Source organism: Macaca thibetana, chromosome 11, assembly GCF_024542745.1.
Source record: "Macaca thibetana thibetana isolate TM-01 chromosome 11, ASM2454274v1, whole genome shotgun sequence".
NCBI lineage: Eukaryota > Metazoa > Chordata > Mammalia > Primates > Cercopithecidae > Macaca > Macaca thibetana.
The window spans coordinates 10,140,496-10,163,911 of NC_065588.1; the positions used below are offsets into that span (position 1 = coordinate 10,140,496).

A 23,416-nucleotide genomic window follows, 5' to 3' on the forward strand; every position below is an offset into this window, starting at 1 on the left:
ATAAGCACAGCCATACAAAGCTAGCTGATGCGTTTATTATAGGAATATTGGGAAGGATGTTATCTATTTTGCCAGAGAGTAGCTCTTACTTAGTTTTATGGCTGATTTTTACTTTTGTTAAATAGCCATGACTAGCAAAACTTTTAGTAGGCATTTACCTTATAAATAATCTAAATTCTATTTTTCTTTAATTAGCAGAGTATTCAACTTTTCAATATAGTTGTTATGTGGGCTGTAGTAGGCGATATTTTGTTTATTAACTTGCCCTTTGGCATAGCTTGTAGATTTTTTTTCTTCCCTGCTATATGCTTCACTCTGAATTCCTTGTCAATTCACTTAAAATTATCTTTCATTCTAAATTTCTGTCTCTATACTCTTCAAATTACTTTGAGAATGAGGTGAAGAATAAATGTAACACACATAAAAGACATTCCCTAATTTTGGAAAGCCAAACTTATTATGATTCAAATATTTTTACCAAAACTAATTCTTAATTAAAATATCACACTTGAAATAAATGCCAAATTTTAAGAAAGGATTAAAAATTTAAAAAAAACATTAGATCCCAACACCATTTTTGTTGCTGAGTTTCTTATCTCAGTTAAAATATTCAGGGATTCCCAATCATAAGCTGGGTAAATTCAGTCACTTCCCATTCATCTACCACTGTTTCTGTTCTCATAACTTCTCTTTCAGCCAAAAGGGACTCTTCGCTCTCCCATCACTAATCCTCAGGCTTTTCTGGAAGATTCGGGTTGGAATGGGGTTTGATCCTCTCTTCCTTCCTTTCTGCACCTACTCATCAGCAAGTCCTGAGGCTATTCTGTCACAGTAACCCCCCTCTTTCAGGTTCTGTCACTGCCTTACTTCAGTGTTTTGTTACCTAAAATATACAGAAACACTAAAAAATAATTGAAAAAATAACTGTGACAAAGTAACAGAGAGAAAAAAAAATGTGCAGAGGTTATAGTTCAAATGACACTTTTCTAATAAAGCTTTATTCTGTTCTCTAAGGTACCAAACAGGCACATATGAAAACTTAATTCGTTACATTAAATCAGATATGTAAAGGTAAGATCCAAGGACATTGAGAAGATTTTGTAATTATTGTCAAGAGTTTTTGTTTATTAACAAAAACTTTATGATGGTATTAAAAATAACCATTAGATTGCTTTGTTGAGGTATCCACATTCTCTACGTCTTGAGCAGCTGATTTCATTATAAAACATATCCCATTTATTTTTGTAAACCACCAGGAATGTGCCAGGATTAGTTCTTGATCCTTTAATGCTTGGAACGGTATATTTAATGCCTGAAGTATTTAACACGCTGCCTTTGGAGACACTCCTTTCCTATATCTCAGACTCTGGACTTTCCATTGCTTCATTCCTCTTTCTTCTTGTAATTTAATCTTTCTTTTTGGATCTTTGATCATTCCAGCCACAGTCTGAGAGTCTTATATCTTATCTGTGTTCCACAAAATACATGTTTGCTTTTCTGTCTATCCCCCTAACGTGACTTTGTGGTGTTAGAAGCAAGCTGAGTGAAGACAGAGGCTCTCAGGGCCAAAGGAACTAGCCCTTGATAACACTGAGTTCTAATTTTGCTCCCTCCCCACATTCTATAAATGTAAGTTGAGTTACTCAGCAAAAATTAAGCAGAGAACTACAGGAAAGAGAGACAGATATCACAAATGTTTCTTTTCCTTTTCCCAAATCCAGAGTCTTTGCTAGTTACCTTTTAATCACCCTCTAAAGCCCATTATTAGCTTATTTTATTTCTGCGTCAATATTTTAACCTTGCTTGAATATCTTATTCCCTTCTCCTTTTCTTCACTAAGGAAACTATATACAGCTAAATTTTTTTTTTTTTTTTTTTTTTTTTTTTGAGACAGAATCTTGCTCTGTTGCCCAGGCTGGAGTGCAGTGGTGCAATTTTGGCTCACTTCAAGCTCCACCTCCCAAGTTCACACCATTCTCCTGCCTCAGCCTCCCAAGTAGCTGGGACTACAGGCAACTGCCACCACGTCCAGCTAATTTTTTTTTTTTTTTTTTGTATTTTTAGTAGAGACAGGGTTTATCAGGTTAGCCAGGATGGTCTCAATCTCCTGACCTCATGATCTGCCTGCCTCAGCCTCCCAAAGTGCTGGGATTACAGGTGTGAACCACCACACCCGGCCTAAAAAAATTCTTTATTCCAAATTTCCTGCTGAAAATGAATTTGAAATAAAACCTTTTATTCATTTAATATTTTATAGATTAAGAACACTCTAAATTGTCTGTTTTAAAGCAAATATTTAACGAATGTTAATTACGTTCCAGACACTGAAATTGGTGCTGAGTATTCACGGAGAAAAATCATGAGGCTAGTCTTTATGAAGCACAGAGTGTTAGATTTTAGCTATGTGAACTTCTCTTTTTTTATTTAAAAAAAAAACGAAAAACACACACACACATTTAGAACATCTTACCCACCTGACTACACACCAGCCCACCTTCTTGTCCCTCTTCCTTGCTTCACTCTTTTCTATAATGCTGATCACTATCCGACACACATAGTTATCTTCGGTAATAAAATTTTCATCCATTATCCCCAGAAGAAAATGTTTCTTGGCTCTAAAATAGTGATGGACATTCACTTAAAGCAGGTTCTCGAGTAACATCCTTTTGTATAAGATTGTTTTGTTATAATGTTTTGAGGAAAAAAATTGCTTCCTACCTGGGGCCACTGTGTAGAGTTTGCACGGTCTCCTCTGTCTGCGTGGGTTTTCCCCAGGTCCTCCAGTTTTCTCCCACATCCCAAAACTGTGCACATTAGGTGAATTGGTGTGTCTACATGCTCCCAGTGTGACTGAATGTTGGTGTGTGTGTGCGTGTGCCCTGTGGTGGGATGGTGGCCTGTCCAGAGTCAGTGCCCACCTTGTCCCTGAATTGCCGGGATGTGCTCTGGCCACCTAAACCATACAGCTGGAATAAGCAGATCGGAAAATGAATGAATGAATGAATACAAATTATTATAAAATAAGAATTTGTAGAATAGTCAATAACTATACAAATGCAGTATAAACTAGACAATAAGCAATGCAGTCTGAAAGCACTCAGGGAGCCCACTCTACCGATAATAGTCTTGTTGACCTACGTCATTTAGAAGGTGCTTCTGACAATTTTTGCTTTGCAAATATCCATTCCTTGATTTAACCTACTGCTATGACCACCAACACCCACTGTTTAACCAAAAGTTGAGTAAATAATTACCTTACTTGTTTTTATTCCTCTTTCCTGAATGTATGTATTATGTATAATTCACAATTGTTTTAATAGTTACTTTTAGAAGTGTTTTGAGTCTTTATTTACCACTTGGGTAATGTTTTTGTGACCAGAAATATGCTGTAAGTGCTTAGCTCTTGTTTATATCCATTAGCCTATGATCAGATTGGCTTTGTTCTACCTTGCTTCACCTAAGTCACAGTTTCTAAGAATCTATTAATTAATGATGTTAAGTGATGACTTTCTGTGTTACTCAATACATATTTGTCGAATAAGTGAAGCATATATGTATCACAGGCATTATAATCCTGATTTTGCACATGGGAAGAGAAGTTTAAATAATTTGAGGAACTTGTTAATCATCACACTTCTTGTAAAAAGTATACCATTTACCCGGTTTCTAAATTCTTTCCACTACATTATGATGTCTTTCATAGACTCCATTATCTATGTTTTTGGCTGAACAATGAGTTAAAGACACTAAGACAACAATGACAAGGCATACATGCAGTAAGAATGAAAATTAGTGGAATACATAACGTTACGGCTAAGACCGATCAATATACAGGGATGGCCGGTGGATTTGTAAAAGAGAAAGACAACAAGATGTTGACCACTGTGGGCGTTATAATAATGATTCCAGACAGAAACAAAAGGAAGTGAGTGTTTCACAACTGATGCTAGCTATTCACAGACTTTTGAATGTATACCACTTTTACACCAAAGCTGTCGCCTTTGACTTACCAGGCTTTCCCCAAATACCAAATACTGTTTAATCTGGAAATGGTAGGATTTCCTGTCATAGAAAAGTATAATTAATATTTTCTCCTTCATTTACAGAAAGCTTAAACATGTGGATTTCAAAATGAAATAAGTTTTTTTTTAAAGTTAATAAACTAACCAATTAATAAATATCAGACCAAAATTACAGCAGAACATTTATTACAAACAGTAGGGAAACTGAAGGAAAAAAATGTGTCAGTCTGCATCATACCACAGAGTTGATCAGGCATATGTACACAAAACATATGTAAGTAAAAAGTTAAATAATAAATAACAATCAATTAAATTAAGATTTACATTAATATTTGAAGAAAAGGTAAATATTGACTAAGAGGAGAAAGGAGAAAGCAATGTTTTTCAGGCAGGGAAACATCTGAATAAAGGTCAGGAAGTTTGAATACATGTACTTCTTGTAAAAAGCAATACCAGGCGTCAGGCATGATAGCTCACTCCTATAATCCCAACACACTGGGAGGCCGAGGTAGGAAGATTTCTTGAGCTCAGGAGTTTGAGACCAGCCTGAGCAACATGCTGAAACCCTTCTTCTACCAAAAACAAACAAACAAAAAAAATTATTTGTGTGTGGTGGTGTGTGGCACAAGTCCCAGCTACTTGGGAGTCTGAGGTGGAAGGTTCACTCGAGCTCAGGAGGCAGAGGTTGCAATGAGCCAAAATTGTGCCATTGCAGTTCAGCCTGGGTGACAGAGCCAGACCAACTCAAAAAGAAATAAAAAATAAGCAGTACCATCTAATTTCATCTAATCCACCCAGTGTGATTGAGGGAAATCATGTGATTAAGGTGAAATGGGAGAGTTCTGGCCCCCCTTGCAGGGTGTGTGACAGGGGTGTGTCTATCTGTTTGACTGTCATGAGCTCAAATCCCTTGTGGGAGGGACAGCATGCGGACAGGCAGGTGGAGGGGCTGGGGTGAGCCCTTTGGGCTTGGGCCCCACTGTAGTGTCTAGGGGTGGGTGCCTGGAATGCCAGTGTTACAATGCTCTTTTAGCTCTGCCATCTGCAGACAGCTTAAGTGTTAACCAGCTCAGTGACTCCTCGGCCTTTCTGCAAGGGCAGAGGGCCAGTGTGACAGCTTTCTGTATTCCAAGCTCTTGTCCAGCATCCCAGAAGAAACAGGTCACACACGAACTCAAAGGATGAATGTGGGGGTTTTACTGAGTTGTGGAGGTGGCTCCTAGTGGGATGAATGGGGAGCTGGAAGGTGGATAAAGTGGGAAGTGATCTTCCTCTGGGTTTGGCCATCCAACAGCCAAACTACTCTCTGACCACTCCCAGCTGAACTCCTCTTGGTGTTCAGAAGTTCCTCCCGTTCTCTCCTTCTCTGCCATGTCATTCCACCTTTCATCTGCTTGTCTTCTCATCTCCTTGTCTGCTCATCTGATCTGGAGCCTGGAGTTCAGAGTTTATACGGGTACAGAATAGGGGGCATGGCAGGCCAAAAGGCAAATTTTGGGGGCGTGAAAACAGGAATGTCTATACACATTTTAGGCTGCCAGTCTCCTGGCTTGAGGGTGAGGCACATGCCAGGGAACCACCCTCTTCTATATATGTATATGCACACACACATATATATATACACACTTTAAGTATACATATATATAAAATATATTTTTACACTTTATACTTTAAGTTCTAGGGTACATGTGCACAAAGTGCAGGTTTATTACATATGTATAAATGTGCCATGTTGGTGTGCTGCACCCATTAACTTGTCATTTACATTAGGTATATCTCCTAACGCTATCCCTCCCCGCTCCCCCCACCCCACGACAGGCCCCGTGGGTGGTAGGAACCACCCTCTTCTACCCAGTATTTCCCTGTCTCTTGTCTGTATCAAAGGGAAAGTGAAATCATCTAGTATATTTGAATTAAGGATTCGCAGAATATTAAGTATAGCTACTATTGTACTTTCCAATTAAATTACTATAAAACTTCATGGCAGGGACTATTAATTAATCATTTATTTGAACATATGTTTGTTGATCACTACAGATGTCCCAGGCACAATTCTATTTTCTGGGGACCAATGTTTAATGAATCATACAAGCATTTTTTATAGTAGAGGGTGATCAGCACAGATAGTAAAGAAACATAGAAAGCAAAGATCAAGATAATTGTATATCATGGAAAGAGTTATGAATGAAGAAAAGTGATATAATCGAGTTCTTCTGGACAGGCTTGAGGCAGATCCTGGTTGTGTTCATGAGGATTAGATTGGTTTGTTTAAGCTTCACTGTCAGTGCTTGGACAATTGCCCAGGTTTCTTCCATTTTTAAGATAATCCAGAATAATCCAAACTTACTTCTACGATGACAGCTGCCATTTATTGCTCTTTCTATATGCTTTTATCAGTTATATTTGTGGCAGGAATTAAACTTATGACAGATTTACTATTAAGAAAAACAAAGCACAGAAGTTCAGTAACTTGCCGAAAGCCACAGGGCAAGTAAGTGTTGCTCCGGGATTTGAATCAATTCGTCTGTTTTCATAGTGCTTCATTTTAATTGGGATATTTTATTATGCTGGTCAGGTATATTCACCTGATTGGGTAAATACAAGGGTTAATAAGTTTCAAAATAAATTCCATCCTATATCCATCCTCTGACTCCTCCTTGTGGCCATTTATTTTCCTTCTGCTTTTAGTTTATTTTTGTTTCCTTTAAGTCTCGGATACCTCTGGCTTTCATCTTCACTTTTCCCTATCTCTTTTTTGTAAATAATTCTGAATTAATTGTCATTCTTGCTATTCTCTAGGTACTTGCCCATTTAAACCCCACTTTAAAAGTGTCCTCTGAAATAAGCATGAAATGTGAGAACAGAAAGAACAGAGTGAGAACGAATCCTTCTGTCATGTTAACTCAGTATTTCTTTTAAGGTCTTTTAAATCAACAATACTTCCACATTTAATAACTGTGTTTCCCTATTTTCCAAGGTGAACAATATTTTCTGACAGATTTAATTCATGTGAGAGCAGCAAGAAATGTCAAAGGTGATTCCAAGTTTTTAGCCGAGAAACTGTACACATGGAATGTACATTTATTAAGAAGAAGAAACACATTGGGAAAAAGTACCCATTTTTTGATGTGTTAAGTTAGAAAATCATATAATATATTGAAGAGAATATGCCAAGAATCCAGTCAGATATGTGATCCTGTAGATCAAGCACTGGTATGGAAATAACAATTTTTGGACATTATCAATGTATGGCTGTTATCTCAAGTCATGAATCTGTAAGAAATTAATTCCTATTCTGCCTTTCTCTGGGTACTATTCAATTTAGTTCAATCCAGGATAAGTTTTTTTTTTTTTTTTTTTTTTTTTTTTTTTAATAAGACCAACATTTGAACTCTAGGGCACGAAAACATCTTAAGTTAATTTAAAGAGGAATCAGTTAATCTGAGGGAGGATTGGGTTGTGACTGAAGCAAAAGGAAAACCAAGAGAATGGTGTCCTAGGGAACAAAGTATTTTGGAGAAGCAAGATTATTATAAAAAGTGAATAATCAGTTATTTAAAATTCTGTTTATACAATGTGTAAGATGAATCCTAAGAACTAGCCATTGAATGGGTTTATATTGAGGTAATGATGACTTTAGCAGGATTGTTTTTATAGAAATAGTGAAGGAAAACGCCTAATTAGAATAAGTTCGAGAAGACCACAGAGAAATTTTTGAAGCCATTTGTTGTTAAGAAAATTAGAGAAATGGGGTGATCATGTGTATGGTGGTACGATAAACAAAAGATGGCTTTTGCTTGTTTTTACATAGGAGATATTACATCATCTTGGGAAGTCAATGTAAGTGAACAAGTAGAGACGAAAAAAATGGAAAAATTGATAGTGCCAGAAAGAAAAAAAGAAGGAAAATTGCAAGCTTGAAATCTTTAAGGAGACAGGTGAATGGATTTTAATATACAGATAGAGATTAATCTTAGATGAGGTAGTACAATTTAACCACTGTTGAAAAGGATACTACCTTACATACTGATGTAGATGTTTTGGTATATTTGATTAGTGAAACAGAGAAAACGCCTTTCTGAATTTTTTTGCTTAAGATAATGTTAATGGAAAAGCCAGGTTAACCACTGAGTTTGTAGAAAGAGAAGACAGAAATTTGAGAGTTTGAGAAAGAAAAAGAGATGGGGAATAATCTTTTAGGAGATTTGCAGAACAGATTGATTAGTAAGAGTGCTGGGAAGTTACATTTCAAAAACGTAAGATAAAACCAGCTAATATGGTCACATTCAGCTATTTGAATGTATGCACAGAGCAGGTAGGGTTGGATTTAACCAAGCTGCATTTTCTAGATGCTTATGATGAATGAAGAGATAAGCAAGGAAGTTGGAGCTGTGTGTAATAAAATGATTTTTATAATTGTTCCCAGTAAGTGGTGCATGCTAGGTATAATAGGCAGTGAGACATGAGGGACTGACAACAATGAAAAGGTGGCATGGTCAGTGAGGTTGCTATCTCAGTGGGCACTGAAATACTGTAGAGTGCAGAATCCCCAGAGAGAGTGGGCTGGAAAGATAGGAGGTGGAGGTCAGAGAGTGAAATATCTGAAACAGATAATGGAGGAGTTTCTCATACTGGAAATGAAATTGCCTGCACTCTACGACAGTGCTGTTCAAATAGCAATGTTGGGAATAATGGAAATATTATTTACCTGCACTGTCCAATTGCATAGTCAATGCCACCTGTGGCTGGTAAGTACCTGAAGTATGACTAGTGAGACCTAGGAAATACATTTTAAATTTTATTTAATTTTAATTAATTTAAATTTAAATAGCCATTATATGCCTAGTGATTACTATGGTGAATAGCATAGCTCCCAACTAGGATCATCTAGTGGGTGACTGATTTTTGTGTGCGAGCAACTGATTTCTGAGTGTGGGTAAGGTTATTGGAGGCAAATTCAAGAACTGAGAGCTCAGAGTATTGGAATTATCACCCACCCGAATGTCGAAATCGCTGATGATAATCATGATAGGAGTTGAGGTCAATACGATTTAAGATAGTTGAAAAAATAATAAAGAAATGAGAAGAATTTGGTAAATGACTGTAACAAAGTGAGTTTTTTAATAGTGTAACCGATAAAATAAGCTACAGAGATGCTGTAAGTTTTTAAGGGAGAAAAGTACAGAAATGTCTAAATTAATATGATCATACACTAATAATGATAGATGATACAGCTTTTTGGATCATAATAATAGAAAGTATGTGAGAAGTGTTATCAATCTACTTTCTCTTAGAAATAATTAGGAACCAGGTGACATTCTTCATCGTTGTTCAAGCTAAGCATCATTTCATGGATAGTGAGAGGTTAATACTTTGTTAGGAAACTTTAAGGTATGTTAAATAATTAAGGAAATGAGGATACAAACCCAGTTTTTGCAAAATCTGGTGAAAGTTATGAGCAGTGAGGCCAGCTGGACTTCCTGGATAGAGTTGGGAGTTGGGGAATTTTCCTGTCTTACAAGAGGATTGTAAAATGTACCAATCAGCGCCATGTAAAATGCACCAATCAGCACACTGTAAAACACACCAATCAGCATTCTGTAAAATGCACCAATCAGCACACTGTAAAACACACCAATCAGTGCTCTGTAAAATGCACCAATCAGCAGATTCTAAAAATAGCCAATTGTGGGGAGGATTGTAAAAAGGGCACTCTGATAGGACAGAAACAGAACATGGGTGGGGACAATAGGAAATAAAAGCTGAGCACCCCATCCAGCCGCAGCAGCAATCTAGTCAGGTGCTGTGGGTGCTTTGGCTCTTCACGACAAACCTTGCTACCGCCCAGTCTTTGCGTCTGTGCCATCTTTAAGAGCTGTAACTGTAATCCCAGTACTTTGGGAGGCCGAGGCAGGTGGATCATGAGGTCCAGACCATCCTGGCTAACACAGTGAAACCCTGTCTCTACTAAAAATACAAAAAATTAGCTGGGGCAGTGGCGGGCACCTGTAGTCCCAGCAACTCGGGGGAATGAGGCAGGAGAATGGCATAAACCCAGGAGGCGGAGCTTGCAGTGAGCCGAGACTGTGTCAGATTGCGAGATTGCGAGTGTCTAGCCTGGGCGACAGAGCGACACTCGTCTAAAAAAAAAAAAAGAGCTGTAACACTCACCTTGAAGGTCCATGACTATATTCTTGAGGTCAGCGAGACCACGAACCCACCTGGAGGAACCGACACAGACCAGAACAGAGAGAGAAAACCATTCTTAATTTCTTATTTTTGTAATCACCTATTTAAACTGGTCCTATTAATGTCAATGGTCTCTGCCTTAATTCACCTAGAATAGTAAAAAGTATAGATTTATTATTTGTTTCCATATTTTTGATAGTGGAGTTTTGTTGATGTATGACTTAGAGCCTCCAACATTTTTTTGAGTATTTAATCAATTTGGAAAAAAACAATGAACAAGCAGCATATGTACATTTAGGTGTTTAGAGATCATGCACAATATTCCTAAAGAGAAAGTTTTCACATTGCCTTTCTGCACCTGCTTCACACCTGTGGAGTGAGGGCACCTCATGATGGACACCTTTGACTAAGAAAATCTCCACACAGACATGAACGTTGGAAGTTTTAGATCACTCCCCAGTCATCTGAAACCACAAAACTCATACCAAATCCTCCACCTAAGTACAGTTATGTAATCATCTGCCTCTCCCCAAAGGAAAGTTTTAGAAGAGATTCCTTAGTTTCATCACTCATGTATAGCGCCCCCCTGCCCCGCCCATATTTTCCTGGGTTCTGTATTGACTACATATTGCTGCTGTAACAAATTGCCACACATGTATTATCTTAAGGCTCTGCAGGTTAAAAGTGTGACATGAGTCTCACTGGGCTAACATCAGGGCTCTCGCTAGGGATATATTCCTTTCTAAAGGCTCGCTCTGTGGAAAACGCTGTTTCCTTATTACCTTCCCATTATCTAGCCCAAATTCATTGGCTCCTGGCTCCCTTCCTCCCTCTTCAGCTAGCAATATTGCATGTCCCTGAGCGTTCTTTTCTTTGTTTTGGTCACATCACCTTCTGACCACATCTAAGAAATATCTTCCATTTTTAAGGACTCAAGTAATCAAATCGCATCTACCCAGATAATCCAGGGTAATTTTCTCATCTCAAGGTCTGTAACCTTCAAAATTTACAGCATCTCCTAGCTTATTTGATCAGTTACACTATTGAAAAACCGTAACAGTATCTGAAACGTCCCTTTTGCCAAGGTGAGCCGCCATATTCAGAGGTTCTGAGGATTAGAACGTGGGCATCCTTCAGGGCTATTATTCCACCTCCCGCAGATTCTTAACAACAATTTACTTTGTTATATAAATTAGTAAATTTAATGAAAAGTTATGGTAGGTTTAGAAGTAGGTTCAGTTTTTTAAGGTGTATGTAAATCCTATGGCTATAAATCCTATGACCAACTACATGTGCAACATGTTGTTTTCTCCTGTTCTTCCAGATAATAGAACACTGTTTATACAAACTGTCAACTCTTTATTGCTCATGTTGTGTTGTTCAAATTTATAATATCACAGTTCAAATTTATAATATCACACAAAGCAGTGCAGTGAGTTTACTTCAATTGTACTGGATGCATCTTTTCAGAGTATTTTTAGACCTAAGCGAGATAAAATAGAGGTTGGTTATTTTATTAAGTTAAAAAAAAATAAAATCTAAATACATAGAAGTTTAAAGAGGCTTCAAGTCCTAAAGACACTCTAGAGATGCTCATTAACCAGTAGTTGTATGGATATTCAGTTACTTCAGCGCTCTTTGTAGCTGTGGTTGCCCCACACAGCATCATCTGATTTTGTAATCCGGATATACAGCATGCTTTCTATAAGAATTCCGCTACCCTGCAGGAATGACTGAAAGACAAACAAACGAACTAAAAGCAGTGAGCCGAGATCTCGCCACAGCACTCCAGCCAGGGCGACAGAGCGAGACTCCATCTAAAAAATAAAAAAATAAAAAATAAAAAACTTAAAAAAATAAAAAATAAAACCAAAAACACCTTACCATGTGCCAGTCTCATTCTCTCTAGAATCGACCTGCTTTTTTCACTTTCACTCTCATGAAACTTCAGGTTTTAAAAATCTTTTAAAAATTTTGTCCTGTGTATTCCTTGCTGTCTGCAGGATTATTCTAGGGTGGTTGTTCTGTTAGGAACTTTTCCAATCTTGCCAGAAGAGGGCACTCCCATTCATACTCACGTTAAGTAGCTAAGTAGCTATCAATTTCTTCTCCATGCCCCATTACCAACACCATCCCTCTCTCTCTCTCTCTCTCTCTCTCTCACACACACACACACACACACACACACACACACACACACACACACACGTGTTTGAATTTCCTATAATAGCAGCCAGGTCTGTGACACAGCTCTTCCTGTCTTAATGTGTGTTTCTGCTTAATATCTGATGTGGCTGAGAATAAACTAGAACCAGCATCTCCAGGCAGATTAGCTAGCCTTAGGTAGATGTAAAGAAGATAACCTGACTCTTTTCTGAAACATTCAGAGCAGCCTCTACCTCCAGGATCATGGAGGTTCTCCACATTCCTCCCGTTCTGCCTCCAAGCACCCCTTCTTAGCTGCACAGCAAGAAACAATGCTGACAGAGCAGACAGTTTGAGATCTGTAACATTCTAATGAGAATATTTCTAAGGAGAATATTTGACTTTTCTCACTTTCTCTGCAGAGAAACAAATTGTCATTCTCCTCTTACAGAGGGGCAGTGGAGTGTGTCTGGGTCAGCTGAGTGTCTATATCAAAGCTCCCAGCCTTGAAAAAGACACCCTGTTCCCAGGCCTCAAGATATTGAAACATTAATTAGATAATTTAAAGTAGGGTTTTCTTCTACAATGTCTGAAGAAGTGACCTACGCGACACTCACATTTCAGGATTATGCTGGAGCAAGGAATAACCGACATGGAAATAACCTAAGAAAAAAAGGTAGGAGTTCAGAGAACACCAGCTGTGTCATTGGGGGAGCGGACAGGTGTTAAATGATTTGAGGTGCCGGCTTTAATGCTGGCGTTAAAGACAGTGTGCTGTGAAATCTCCAAAATGGGAACAAATCTTGTGGAATGTAGTAGAAGAGTGAGTGTTCCCAAGGTTGAAGCGAAAATATGTGGCTTTCAGAACCTCTTTAAAATTGTGTGATATCACTATGTTTCAGGAAGCTCTGTGTTGTAGAGAAAAATTCTGACTGGACATGCCAGAAATTGAGCCTGGGGAATTAGAGATTTCTTTTTATGAATATAATCCTTGATATTTATACCTTGTTAGAGATGCCAGGAGGATATTCTTTCAGAAACCAGATTGGAGGCTTCTAAAATAGAGAAGATAGAGGACATTTTTCTTTTAGATGATGTAAGTTGCTTCAGAGAAAACTGGAAGATGAGTGAGTGGATTAGAAATGGATCAGAGCTAGTTTCTCTTTTGTCAGTAGTTTTTCAAATTTTAGGGTAGTTGAAATCCAAGTATAATTTGTAATGTTGAACCAGTAATAATAGTATCTGGGTAGTATTTTATGTACATTATATACAGATATAATTGTGATGACAATTCACGATAATATTCGAATATTAGTATTTTCTCCATTACATAGATGAAGAAACTGAGGCTGAGAGAAATTAGATAATTTAACAAGCTCACACAACTGCTATGTGGGGAAGCCCAGACTCAGTGCTGGTCTTCAGCTCATTCTCTTATGCCTAATTGGAATAAATAGCAGTCTCCATGTTCAAGAATCAAACCAGATTCTGTGGACATAAGACCACATCTCTTATTTTCAGATATGTTAACTATCCAGGTTCTCCTGAATCATGTCAGTCATCTGAACTTCTTTCTCCTGCCCTCTAGATTTATCTTTACATTTTGTGTGGTACATGACATTTGAGGGAAGGATATCTACAAAAAGATGATGGGAATAGACTTTGCATGTGTCTAATAAAGGTGGTTCCACATTTTTGCCTTTTTTTTTTTTTAACTTCTAATTCTAATCTGTGAGGAAAAAGGGAGGTGTGGATATGGTGCATATCAATGCACCTGGAGACTGTAACGCTATATCTAAAATATTGGGCTAGATGTTATTTGGACCTAAATCAAGGAACACGAAGCTAAGGAAAATATGACAATCATTGATATTTTAGACAACAACTACTACAAGTAGGATGCTAATGGCTTTCTGGTCTATTCTGCTGTTTGTAAGTTAGACTGCACATTCTTTCTTTCATTCAGTATTCATTCATTAGTTATTAGGTTATAAATAGCATGAATAATAGATAAGTTATTGTTAACAGGTAAAAGATACTTTAAAAAGTAGAATCCACTTTTACAAGGCAGATAGAACATCTGCCTTATAGAGACTTTTGAGCTCAAAAGCTTGAGGTGTCTCCTACTGTCAGTATCATCCAGAAAAACACTTTATAGATCTCTCATTTATGAATTCAATAAACTTGAGGAAGAAAAGTGGGTAATGGTGTAAAGCAAAAACCTTGAAATTAGGAGAAGCTTCCTCTTAAAGGGAAGAAGAGTGGTGGAGAAATGGAGGGGAACCAATGACGGCACCCTCATTGCACTTCATATTAGGTAATTTCTTTTTCTTTTTTTTTTTTTTTTTGAGATGGAGTCTCGCTCTGTCGTCCAGGCTGGAGTGCAGTGGCCGGATCGCAGCTCACTGCAAGCTCCACCTCCCGGGTTTACGCCATTCTCCTGCCTCAGCCTCCCAAGTAGCTGGGACTACAGGCGCCTGCCACCTCGCCCGGCTAATCTTTGTATTTTTAGTAGAGACGGGGTTTCACCGTGTTAGCCAGGATGGTCTTGATCTCCTGACCTCGTGATCTGCCCGCCTCGGCCTCCCAAAGTGCTGGAATTACAGGCTTGAGCCACCGCGCCCGGCCCCATATTAGGTATTTTCTAAATGAGGGCATTAAAGGAGCAAGAAAGAAATGTTAGTATCTGGAAGCTCCCTAAGTGTGAGAAATAAACAAACCAAAGCGAAACAAGCACAAAGCAGTTCTGTTTGCTAACTGCTTTGTGGGCTTTCTCCAGGGCATCCAGCTCCATCTCCCATTTGGCGTCATGCTGCCCTGGGTCTGCTAACTCTTTGCCTGATGTTGCTGATTGGGCTGGTGACGTTGGGGATGATGTGTAAGTAAATCCGCATCGAACCCAACAAAAGCAACTAGAAAACATATTTGTAAACCATGTGTAATCAGCTTGGATTGCAGATGGGTCCTAGCATCCTGAATCCTCTGATACTTTTCTGCTGTCTCATATCTCTCCTATTCGTCATATCTTCCCAATAAACCGGCAAAAGACATTATCAGGATGTGGTTCTAAATTCATTGTTTTATCTTGATAAGCTAAACTGGACTTAAATGAAGACTCTTTGTTTCTAGTTATTCATTAGGATAAAGAGCCTCTTTTCTGCCTAGACACACATTCACTTATCATTCCAAGGCTGAGAAATAAAGTCAAGAAATATGTACTGAAGGAAGTGCATGCTATGTTATTTACCGGGAAGACTTAGCACTAGACTAGGCTCAGTCTGCTTACATGAGACTTCTCTAGTGGAGAGAAATCTTCCAAGTAGCAGCAGCAGCCTGATTTCTATGAATGAAAAGACATATAAACAAGGAGGAAGAATGGCCTGATACACTTTACCAACTAAGAGAGTTGAACCATCTCCACATGACAATGGAAGCTCCACTCTCAAGCACCACGGCCACAAAGTAACGGTCTATTGATTCTGACCCATCCTTGGGCAGTTGGGGATGAACATGGTAGGGAGTTCTTGAGTAATGAGGAAAACATCCTGAGAATACAAACTTTATAGAGTTGTTAAGTGTATGGTATACAGAGTAGTGAATTGGCATGGTATTCACTTACAGGGAACTCATAGTCAAGAAAGTTAATTTGCTGAATGATACTAACATCTCCTCTGCCACATTCATTTCTTTTTAATGATTTAATGGATAATTTTTTAAGATTTAATTGATAATGAGGATTTGGACATATCTTTGTCAACATAAAAAGAGGTTAATGATGTACCTTGCTCTTTTGAAAAGGAATATGATGTTCAAGCAGCAGTGACAGATATTCTGGAGCCAATCAGTATGAGATTAGCAGCTGATCTTCTACAATAATGTATATTTAAAAATTAAGTGAAAATGCAATAACATATGTCCATTGATTTGCTATAGAAGGGTGACATTTCTTTTCTAAAATTTAGTGCTTTTGGTGCAGTGGTTCTTAAATTTGTTGTGCTGATGAAGCACCTTAAATGCTTATGAAAAGGGCGTATTTCATGGACCCATGACCAGAAATGGTCTGATGTGCCATTAAGATCTGCTTTTTTTAACCTTTTGGTAAACAAGCATCTCAGGTCATCTGCAGCGTTTGCAATATCCATTGTCCCAAAGAATGCTGTTTTCATTAAAACAACAATTACATCATCTATCTCCAAATAAAATAAAACAAAAATAAAATAATTTCACGAAAATGAGTGGCAGAATGACTGGCCCTTCCTTAGATGTGATGTCAGAAATACATAATTATTAAATCATTATTTTAATATAGTGTAATAATAAAAATGTAAATAAAATTAAAAAGAACTATAAATTATTTGGAATAGAAAGGCATCTGGTTTGTTTCTTGCATGATACCTCAAATACTAAGAGCTACTAGTGAATCGTGAACAATTAAGAAATGTTTCTGTCACAAGAATTGTCTACAGTTATGAGAATACAAGAACATATGAACTTGTCTCCTGTCATGTCTTGGAGTTTTGCAGATATCTAATGACATTAACTCAGATTCAGAGAAATTGAGTCAACTTCAGAAAACCATCCACCAGCGGCAGGATAACTTATCCCAGCAACTGGGCAACTCCAATAACTTGTCCATGGAGGAGGAATTTCTCAAGTCACAGATCTCCAGTCTACTGAAGAGGCAGGAACAAATGGCCGTCAAACTGTGTCAAGAGCTAATCATTCACACTTCAGGTAATCAGACTTAGACCTGCTGACCAGTCAGATGGCATATGTCGCCCTGGTCTAAGTTGATCACATGCACCACCTCAGAGTATTGAGAGAGAGAGATGTCATCCAATGAACCTCAATGATGTTGCACCAAATTTACAGACAGCAAGGATATACAAATTCATTTAATATTTTTGAAGCCACAGGCAAATTTGGGAAGTATCTTGGAATGATACCAATCCAGATACTTCAACCCCTCATTTCATTAACTATTTCTAGGTGATCCTGTTGTTATGAAAGCTTAAAAGCACAGCTGGTAATTCTGAAGCCAGAAGACTAAGCCCTGAAAAGAGAATCCCTATTGCCCCAACCCATAACCAGGGGTCACCTTATTTTCAGAGGCTTCTAAAGCAGTATGCTTTCAGGGTGCTGACTCTCAGACCCTATTGTTCAATTAAATGATTTTGTTTCAAAGCCTTCTCCAGTCACTCCAGGGTCATTCCATTTATATTATTGGGTGTAATTTCCTTTTCAGACCACAGATGTAATCCATGTCCTAAGATGTGGCAATGGTACCAAAATAGTTGCTATTATTTTACAACAAATGAAGAGAAAACCTGGACTAACAGTAGAAAGGACTGCATAGACAAGAACTCCACCCTAGTGAAGATAGACAGTTTGGAAGAAAAGGTAGGATTGAGTCTCTTTCTCTAGTTATAGACATTATCTATACAATGAGAGAGAAATAAATAAAATATCTGATTCACATGATGGAAATTCAGTGCATCTTGAATTAGAATTAATACATGAATTTAATGAATGTTCTCATCTATCTTAACTCTGCAAACTGGAATGTGGCACTCACATAAAACTTTTTTCTGTTTTCTCAGGATTTTCTTACGTCACAGCCATTACTGATGTTTTCATTCTTTTGGCTGGGATTATCATGGGACTCCTCTGGCAGAAGCTGGTTCTGGGAAGATGGCTCTGTTCCCTCTCCATCCTTGTACGTCTCTAACTATTGAGGGTAAACACAAGCTTTCCGTGGAATCCTGGGAAAATTAATAATGATTGTGAGAATTATAAATACAGACATAAAAAGAGGAGTACAACATACTGAGAAAAGAGCTCCAGTAACAAATATTGAAAGGAGGTATAGTTTATTTCATCTCTGTGACAAATTTATGGCAAGGCACTGAACTTTATCTTTTGGTAGAAATGTGTTTATTTAACACACACACACCTAATACTACATTCAAAGTATTTTATAAATATTAACCTTTGAAGAAAGCACTGTTACATTCCCACTTTATAGGTAGAAATATTATCACAGAGAGATTAAGTAATTTGCCTGAGGTCACTCAGCTCATAAATTGCACTTTAGGAACTGTGCACTCAGTCACTCAGCTGTTGTGATTCTCCATCACCTCCAATCCAAAAGGGTACTGCTGGTCATAAGAACATACATCAACACATTTATTTATACCAAATAACTGTCAACTATTTTCTAACAAAAAGTAAGACTGAATTGACTGATTAGTTCAAGAATTAGTGTCATGTTGAGGACTTGCAAATTACAACATATGTATGGCAAGTGTCTTTTATGAATTAAAATGAACTAAACCTTCCACTTCAAGGTTTGGATGAGAATATTTAAAGGACAAATAGAATATATAACACTTGGAAACTTTCAATTTTTTTAACTATTTAAAGTTATGAAAAAATAGATGTCAACAAAAATGTGTAAGGGGATATTAGGTTTGCTAAATTATTTCACAGATGATAAAAAAAAATTTTGAGGAACACCTCTCATCTTAAATACATTTAAATGAAACTGTATTAATATTTTAAATATAATAGTGTTTTTATATTAGATAAAATTTAAGATCATTGGCATCTTAATGGATTTTTAAATTTTTTATTGATACATAAGAGTGCATATGTTTTGGGGTACATGAGATAATTTGATACATTCAGATAGTGTGTAAAGATCAAATAAGTGGAATTGGGATATCTATCACTTTAAATATTTATCTTTTCTTTGTGCTAGGAGCATTTAAATTATTATTTTCTCATTATTGTGAAATGTACAGTAGATTATTGTTAATTGTATTCACCCTAATAATCTATCAAACACTAGGTCTTACTTCTTCTATCTAACAAGATATTTGTATCCATAATGGCTTTTTATCTACCTTCCTCCCCCAACAAATAATTATCCACCGCCCTCCCTCCTGTTTCACTCTTTAAAGCATGTTGTCAGTTTTCTTAAACTGAATAATAATCACTCATCTTCTGTCAAAGATGCCACGCTTCAGCTGTGACTCAGCAATTCCTTAAATCACAAACAATGCTAGGTCTGTTACTTTCTCCCTGGATACACTTTATCTTCATCCATTTCCCAATGTTTCATTGTGGCTACTTCTACTCAAACACTAATCCCCCATTCTCTAATCACCATTATCAATCATATCAAGTCAACTAGTCTGGTTTCACACTAATAATAATGACAAAAAGCACATGCAGAGTAATACACAAACAAAAAAAGTGACAGTTACTCTTCGTGATGAGAGCAATACTCTCATGAACTGATTAATATTAATCTGAGGTGTTGCTACTAGACTGAGGGTTTCCAGGAGTAGTACCATGACATCATGTAAACACATTCCGTGTTGGAATCTAAGATGTGTCCGTTCTCCCAAAGGGATTTTAATCATCCTTGGCCTCTCTACTCACTCTTAATCAAAGTGTGAGGGAGGTGGCCCCCACAGCAGGGTTCGGAACTTACAGACCCTGGCCCCTGAGACATGCAGCTGTCAGATAAGCCAGCATGTCAAACTCAGGTTAGAGAGACTGAGCTTCCAGATTGTAGAACCATTTCCTTGACTACTGAGTAAAAGCCCAGGCTAAGATTTAGAAAGCCTAGCCCTGAAGCAAGAAAAGAATATGGCAGTGTAATGCAGGTCATTTAGGAAAAAACAATGTTGGGCACACAGAAAATTTAGACCTGACAAGTATAATTTTCTAAAGAGATTATTTCAGGGTTAACATCACTTTCTTAGCAGAGGAAGTGAATACTATTGTCAGCACCATATCTATATAGTCATTCATTTCCTCTTTTAATGTCTGTCTGGTTCTCTTTTTACCCACCGCATATGTATAACTATGTGAAAAGTTATATTTGTGCATAGTAAAATGTGATAGCTTTTTATAACAGAACGTGATTTTATTTTTATGTTTTTCTTCATAAAGTCCCAGAGAACTTCAAGTACTTCTAATATAAGCTGAACTGAGTAGCTTTCATTAATGGAATTCCATATTTCTGAAGGACATACAAATTCTCAGCCCAGGATTTAAGTATTTTCTTAAAGAATTCTACCCGGGATCATGATTAACTTAAAATAAAGAACCCACATGTGCCAGCTCTAGGCAGATTTTGTGCCAGTTTTAGGCAGCTTCAGAGTTTGAAGGTTTGTGGAGGCAGAAGTCTCTCAATATTCAGATACATGACACTGGCTGTAAGAGCAACTGAGAGCACTAAATAGTGATCATGTTTCAAATATAGAATTTATAATACATTTCAAATTAATTTTCAGATTTAGTACTAAAGAACTGGACCAGATCAATGGATCCAAAGGATGTGCTTATTTTCAAAAAGGAAATATTTATATTTCTCGCTGTAGCGCCGAAATTTTTTGGATTTGCGAGAAGACGGCCGCCCCAGTGAAGATCGAGGATTTGGATTAGTATGCTTCTTCCAAATTCTCCAAGAAGTAAGAGACTTGGAGAGGAAAGAGGAAACTACGGTACCAGAGCCAAAACCAGCTTTTAAAATGACTGTGTATTTACATCATCAGACGAATGAACTTGTTTAACAAACATTCTCCAGTTCCTTGTCTGACATCTTCTGATTTGATGTTATTATTCAGTCTTACAATTATCCCTGGGGACCAAGGGGAATAGCCATACTATGGCTTTATGATTGTCTCAGAATCATTTCACTGAATTTCTTTGCTTTCTCAAATAAAGACTCCTTTCTTACATTATTATTATATTGTCATGTGTGCACTAGGGTGATATTTAAATATTTAAAAACTAGGGTGATAATTAAATATTTAAAAACACAGGCCACAGCACTAGAACAAGGTCCAAGAGACGCCTGTTGTGATAGTTGCTGGATCATGTGGAGGTCTGGGGGATCCCAGGCTAAGGATCCTGGTAGCTGGGGCTGCAGCACTGTATCAACTGATTTGGAAATATTTTATTTTAGCAAATGTTTGTACCACTGTGAACCAGCTAAGTGTCACCCTGCACTTGCAAAATAACTTTTCTTCTCCAACAACCCTATGAAAATAAGTATTTTTATTAATCTTTAAAATTTAGATAACTTGTAATCTAGGTGAAGAAGCATAAGCATTTAATATTTACTTTTTTTTTTTTTTTTGAGACAGTGTCTCACTTTGTCAGCTAGGCTGGAGTATTGTGATGTGATTGGCTCACTGAAGCCTTGATCTCCTGGGCTCAATCAATTCTCCCACCTCAGCCTCCAGAATAACTGGGATTACAGGCATGCAACACCATGCTCAGCTAATTTTTGTATTTTTTTGTAGAGACGAGGTTTCACCATGTTGCCCAGGCTGGTCTCAAACACCTAAGCTCAAGCTATCTGCCAACCTCAGCCTCCCAAAATGCTGGGATTACAGGTGTGAGTCACTGCCCCTGGCCAATAGTTATATGTTTATCATTTATCTAAATTAGTAATATTGATGTTACTGATTTTGTAATCTGGGAGTTATTATAAAAATATATTCTCTTACAATTGATATTTTGTTTCCCTCAGAAAAGTCTTAATAAACTGTTTGAAGACATCAAAATATAAAAACCATTATCTTTAATTATTTAGGCCTTTCCTGAATCACAGTTTGTCAGTGTTCCTGCACACTAGATGCTAAATATTGTAAATCTAGGGTTTAAGATTTTTCCTGGAACAAAATTGCTGATTTCAGAATACTGGTAAAGGATATAGTTTTCCATTTATCCTCACATCATTCCATAGCTATATGTAGGCAGAAAATAATGGTGAAATTAGCCTTTGATACTGATTTTGCTAGGTCAGAAATTTAGAATTTACTGGAAAATTGATATAATCCAAGTTCAAAGTTAGATGCATTTCAGTACTTTGACAGTCCTTTGAAACTACAACTTCATACATACCATCTAGTAGCTTCTTATTCTCTAAATATTTAAAATTATGAACTAATCAGTGTTTTATATATGCACCAACAGAAACTATAGAATAAAGGAAAAATGTCAATGTGAAAATTTAGTAAGAATTACAAACAATATATTTAAGCACAACTTTTGAAATACAGACAATTATCATAGTTCAAGTAAATAGAGTCTCAGCTCTTATACAGGATTCAAACATAAGTTACATACACATGGATTAAAGAAGAAACTTGATTCTTTCATTTCTCTTTAGCAGTTTGCCCCTGGCATTCTCACAAAGATAAAATTATTTATTAAAGTTCAAAATCTCTGCCTCTGACTCCCACACATTTGGGTTTCATTTTATTCCCAGGAGAAAAATAACTTCTTTCATTCCTCTATTTCTAATAAGAAGATCTACTTTTAACAGTTAGAATACCTTAATTGGTTATTTTGTTCCTATTAAGAAGTTATAGGTTTTTTTCTGGTATATTGTATGTTTTAATTCTTATTTCATGTAAACTCTTTTATACTCATTAAAAGTTCTGTTTGTGACCTCACAGTGCCCTGGATCTTGATCAGCTCTTATTACTAAGAGCCTCCTCCTTGCTGCCGTGCTATCATCATGTTATCCCTGACGGCCTCTACAGTAGATGCACAAATCCAGAGTTCTCAAGATACATTAGCCATTTGTGTCAGAATGCTTCATCTTTTGATTCTGGTAACTTAGCCTATGAGACAGGGCTTGTTTCCAGAAATTTTCATCTCTTTCTTTTTCTTCTCTCTTCCTTTCCTACTGCCCCCAACACCCTCTCCAGTCAAAATCCCTGAGATATTTTATTTATATATACAGGTATGTGCAAATGGTATATTTTTAGGGGAAAGATCATTGATATGGTTTGGATCTGTGTCCTTACCAAATCTCATGTCGAGATGTAATCCCCAATGTTGGTGGTGGTGCCTGGTGGGAGGTGACTGGGTCATGGGGGTAGATTTCTCATGAATGGCTTAGCACCATCTTCTTGGTGCTGTTCTCATGATAGTGAGTTCTCACAAGATCTGGTTGTTTAAAAGTGTGTAGCATCCCCCCAACCCCCACACCACACCATCTATCCTGCTACTGCTCCAGCCATGTGAAGTAC

At 37.3% G+C, this 23,416-nt stretch overlaps 1 protein-coding gene and 2 long non-coding RNA genes across 4 annotated transcripts in view; 1 reads left to right on the forward strand and 2 right to left on the reverse strand.

The window, feature by feature from the left end:
- Nucleotides 1–2,480: 2,480 nt before the first annotated feature.
- Nucleotides 2,481–4,093, reverse strand: LOC126930099 (uncharacterized). Its single transcript, XR_007717448.1, has 3 exons — nucleotides 4,011–4,093; nucleotides 2,719–2,966; nucleotides 2,481–2,615 (listed from the first exon to the last, which is right to left on the reverse strand). It is a non-coding gene; the product is annotated as an uncharacterized LOC126930099 (long non-coding RNA).
- A 6,102-nt stretch (nucleotides 4,094–10,195) lies between these two features.
- LOC126930102 (uncharacterized) overlaps nucleotides 10,196–23,416 on the reverse strand; it is a 36,506-nt gene continuing 23,285 nt past the window's right edge. The window contains exons 7-8 of the long non-coding RNA XR_007717450.1: nucleotides 17,932–18,118; nucleotides 10,196–10,243 (exon numbers count right to left, since the gene is read on the reverse strand). This is a non-coding gene — a long non-coding RNA (uncharacterized LOC126930102). The remainder of the gene's footprint in view (nucleotides 10,244–17,931; nucleotides 18,119–23,416) is intronic.
- Nucleotides 12,799–21,115, forward strand: CLEC12B (C-type lectin domain family 12 member B). Of its 2 annotated transcripts, none has more exons than XR_007717449.1 (6): nucleotides 12,799–13,032; nucleotides 15,136–15,234; nucleotides 16,872–17,090; nucleotides 17,602–17,756; nucleotides 17,957–18,219; nucleotides 20,663–20,705. XR_007717449.1 is itself a non-coding variant. In XM_050746803.1 (6 exons), exons 1-6 carry the CDS (start codon nucleotides 12,942–12,944, stop codon nucleotides 20,811–20,813), a joined length of 831 nt encoding a protein of 276 aa, XP_050602760.1. In that variant the 5' UTR covers nucleotides 12,799–12,941; the 3' UTR covers nucleotides 20,814–21,115. The 2 variants fall into 2 exon arrangements, 1 of the variants encoding a protein (XP_050602760.1); XM_050746803.1 differs by having other exon boundaries at nucleotides 17,957–18,072; nucleotides 20,663–21,115.

What these genes read in the sequence shown, in the direction of transcription:
- CLEC12B (XM_050746803.1), top strand. Translation starts at nt 12,942, where the DNA reads ATGTCTGAAGAAGTGACCTACGCGACACTCACATTTCAGGATTATGCT. An exon ending in GCTAATCATTCACACTTCAG is followed by an intron (nt 17,091 to 17,601) that starts GTAATCAGACTT and finishes TTTCCTTTTCAG; the next exon opens with ACCACAGATGTAATCCATGT. An exon ending in TAGACAGTTTGGAAGAAAAG is followed by an intron (nt 17,757 to 17,956) that starts GTAGGATTGAGT and finishes CTGTTTTCTCAG; the next exon opens with GATTTTCTTACGTCACAGCC.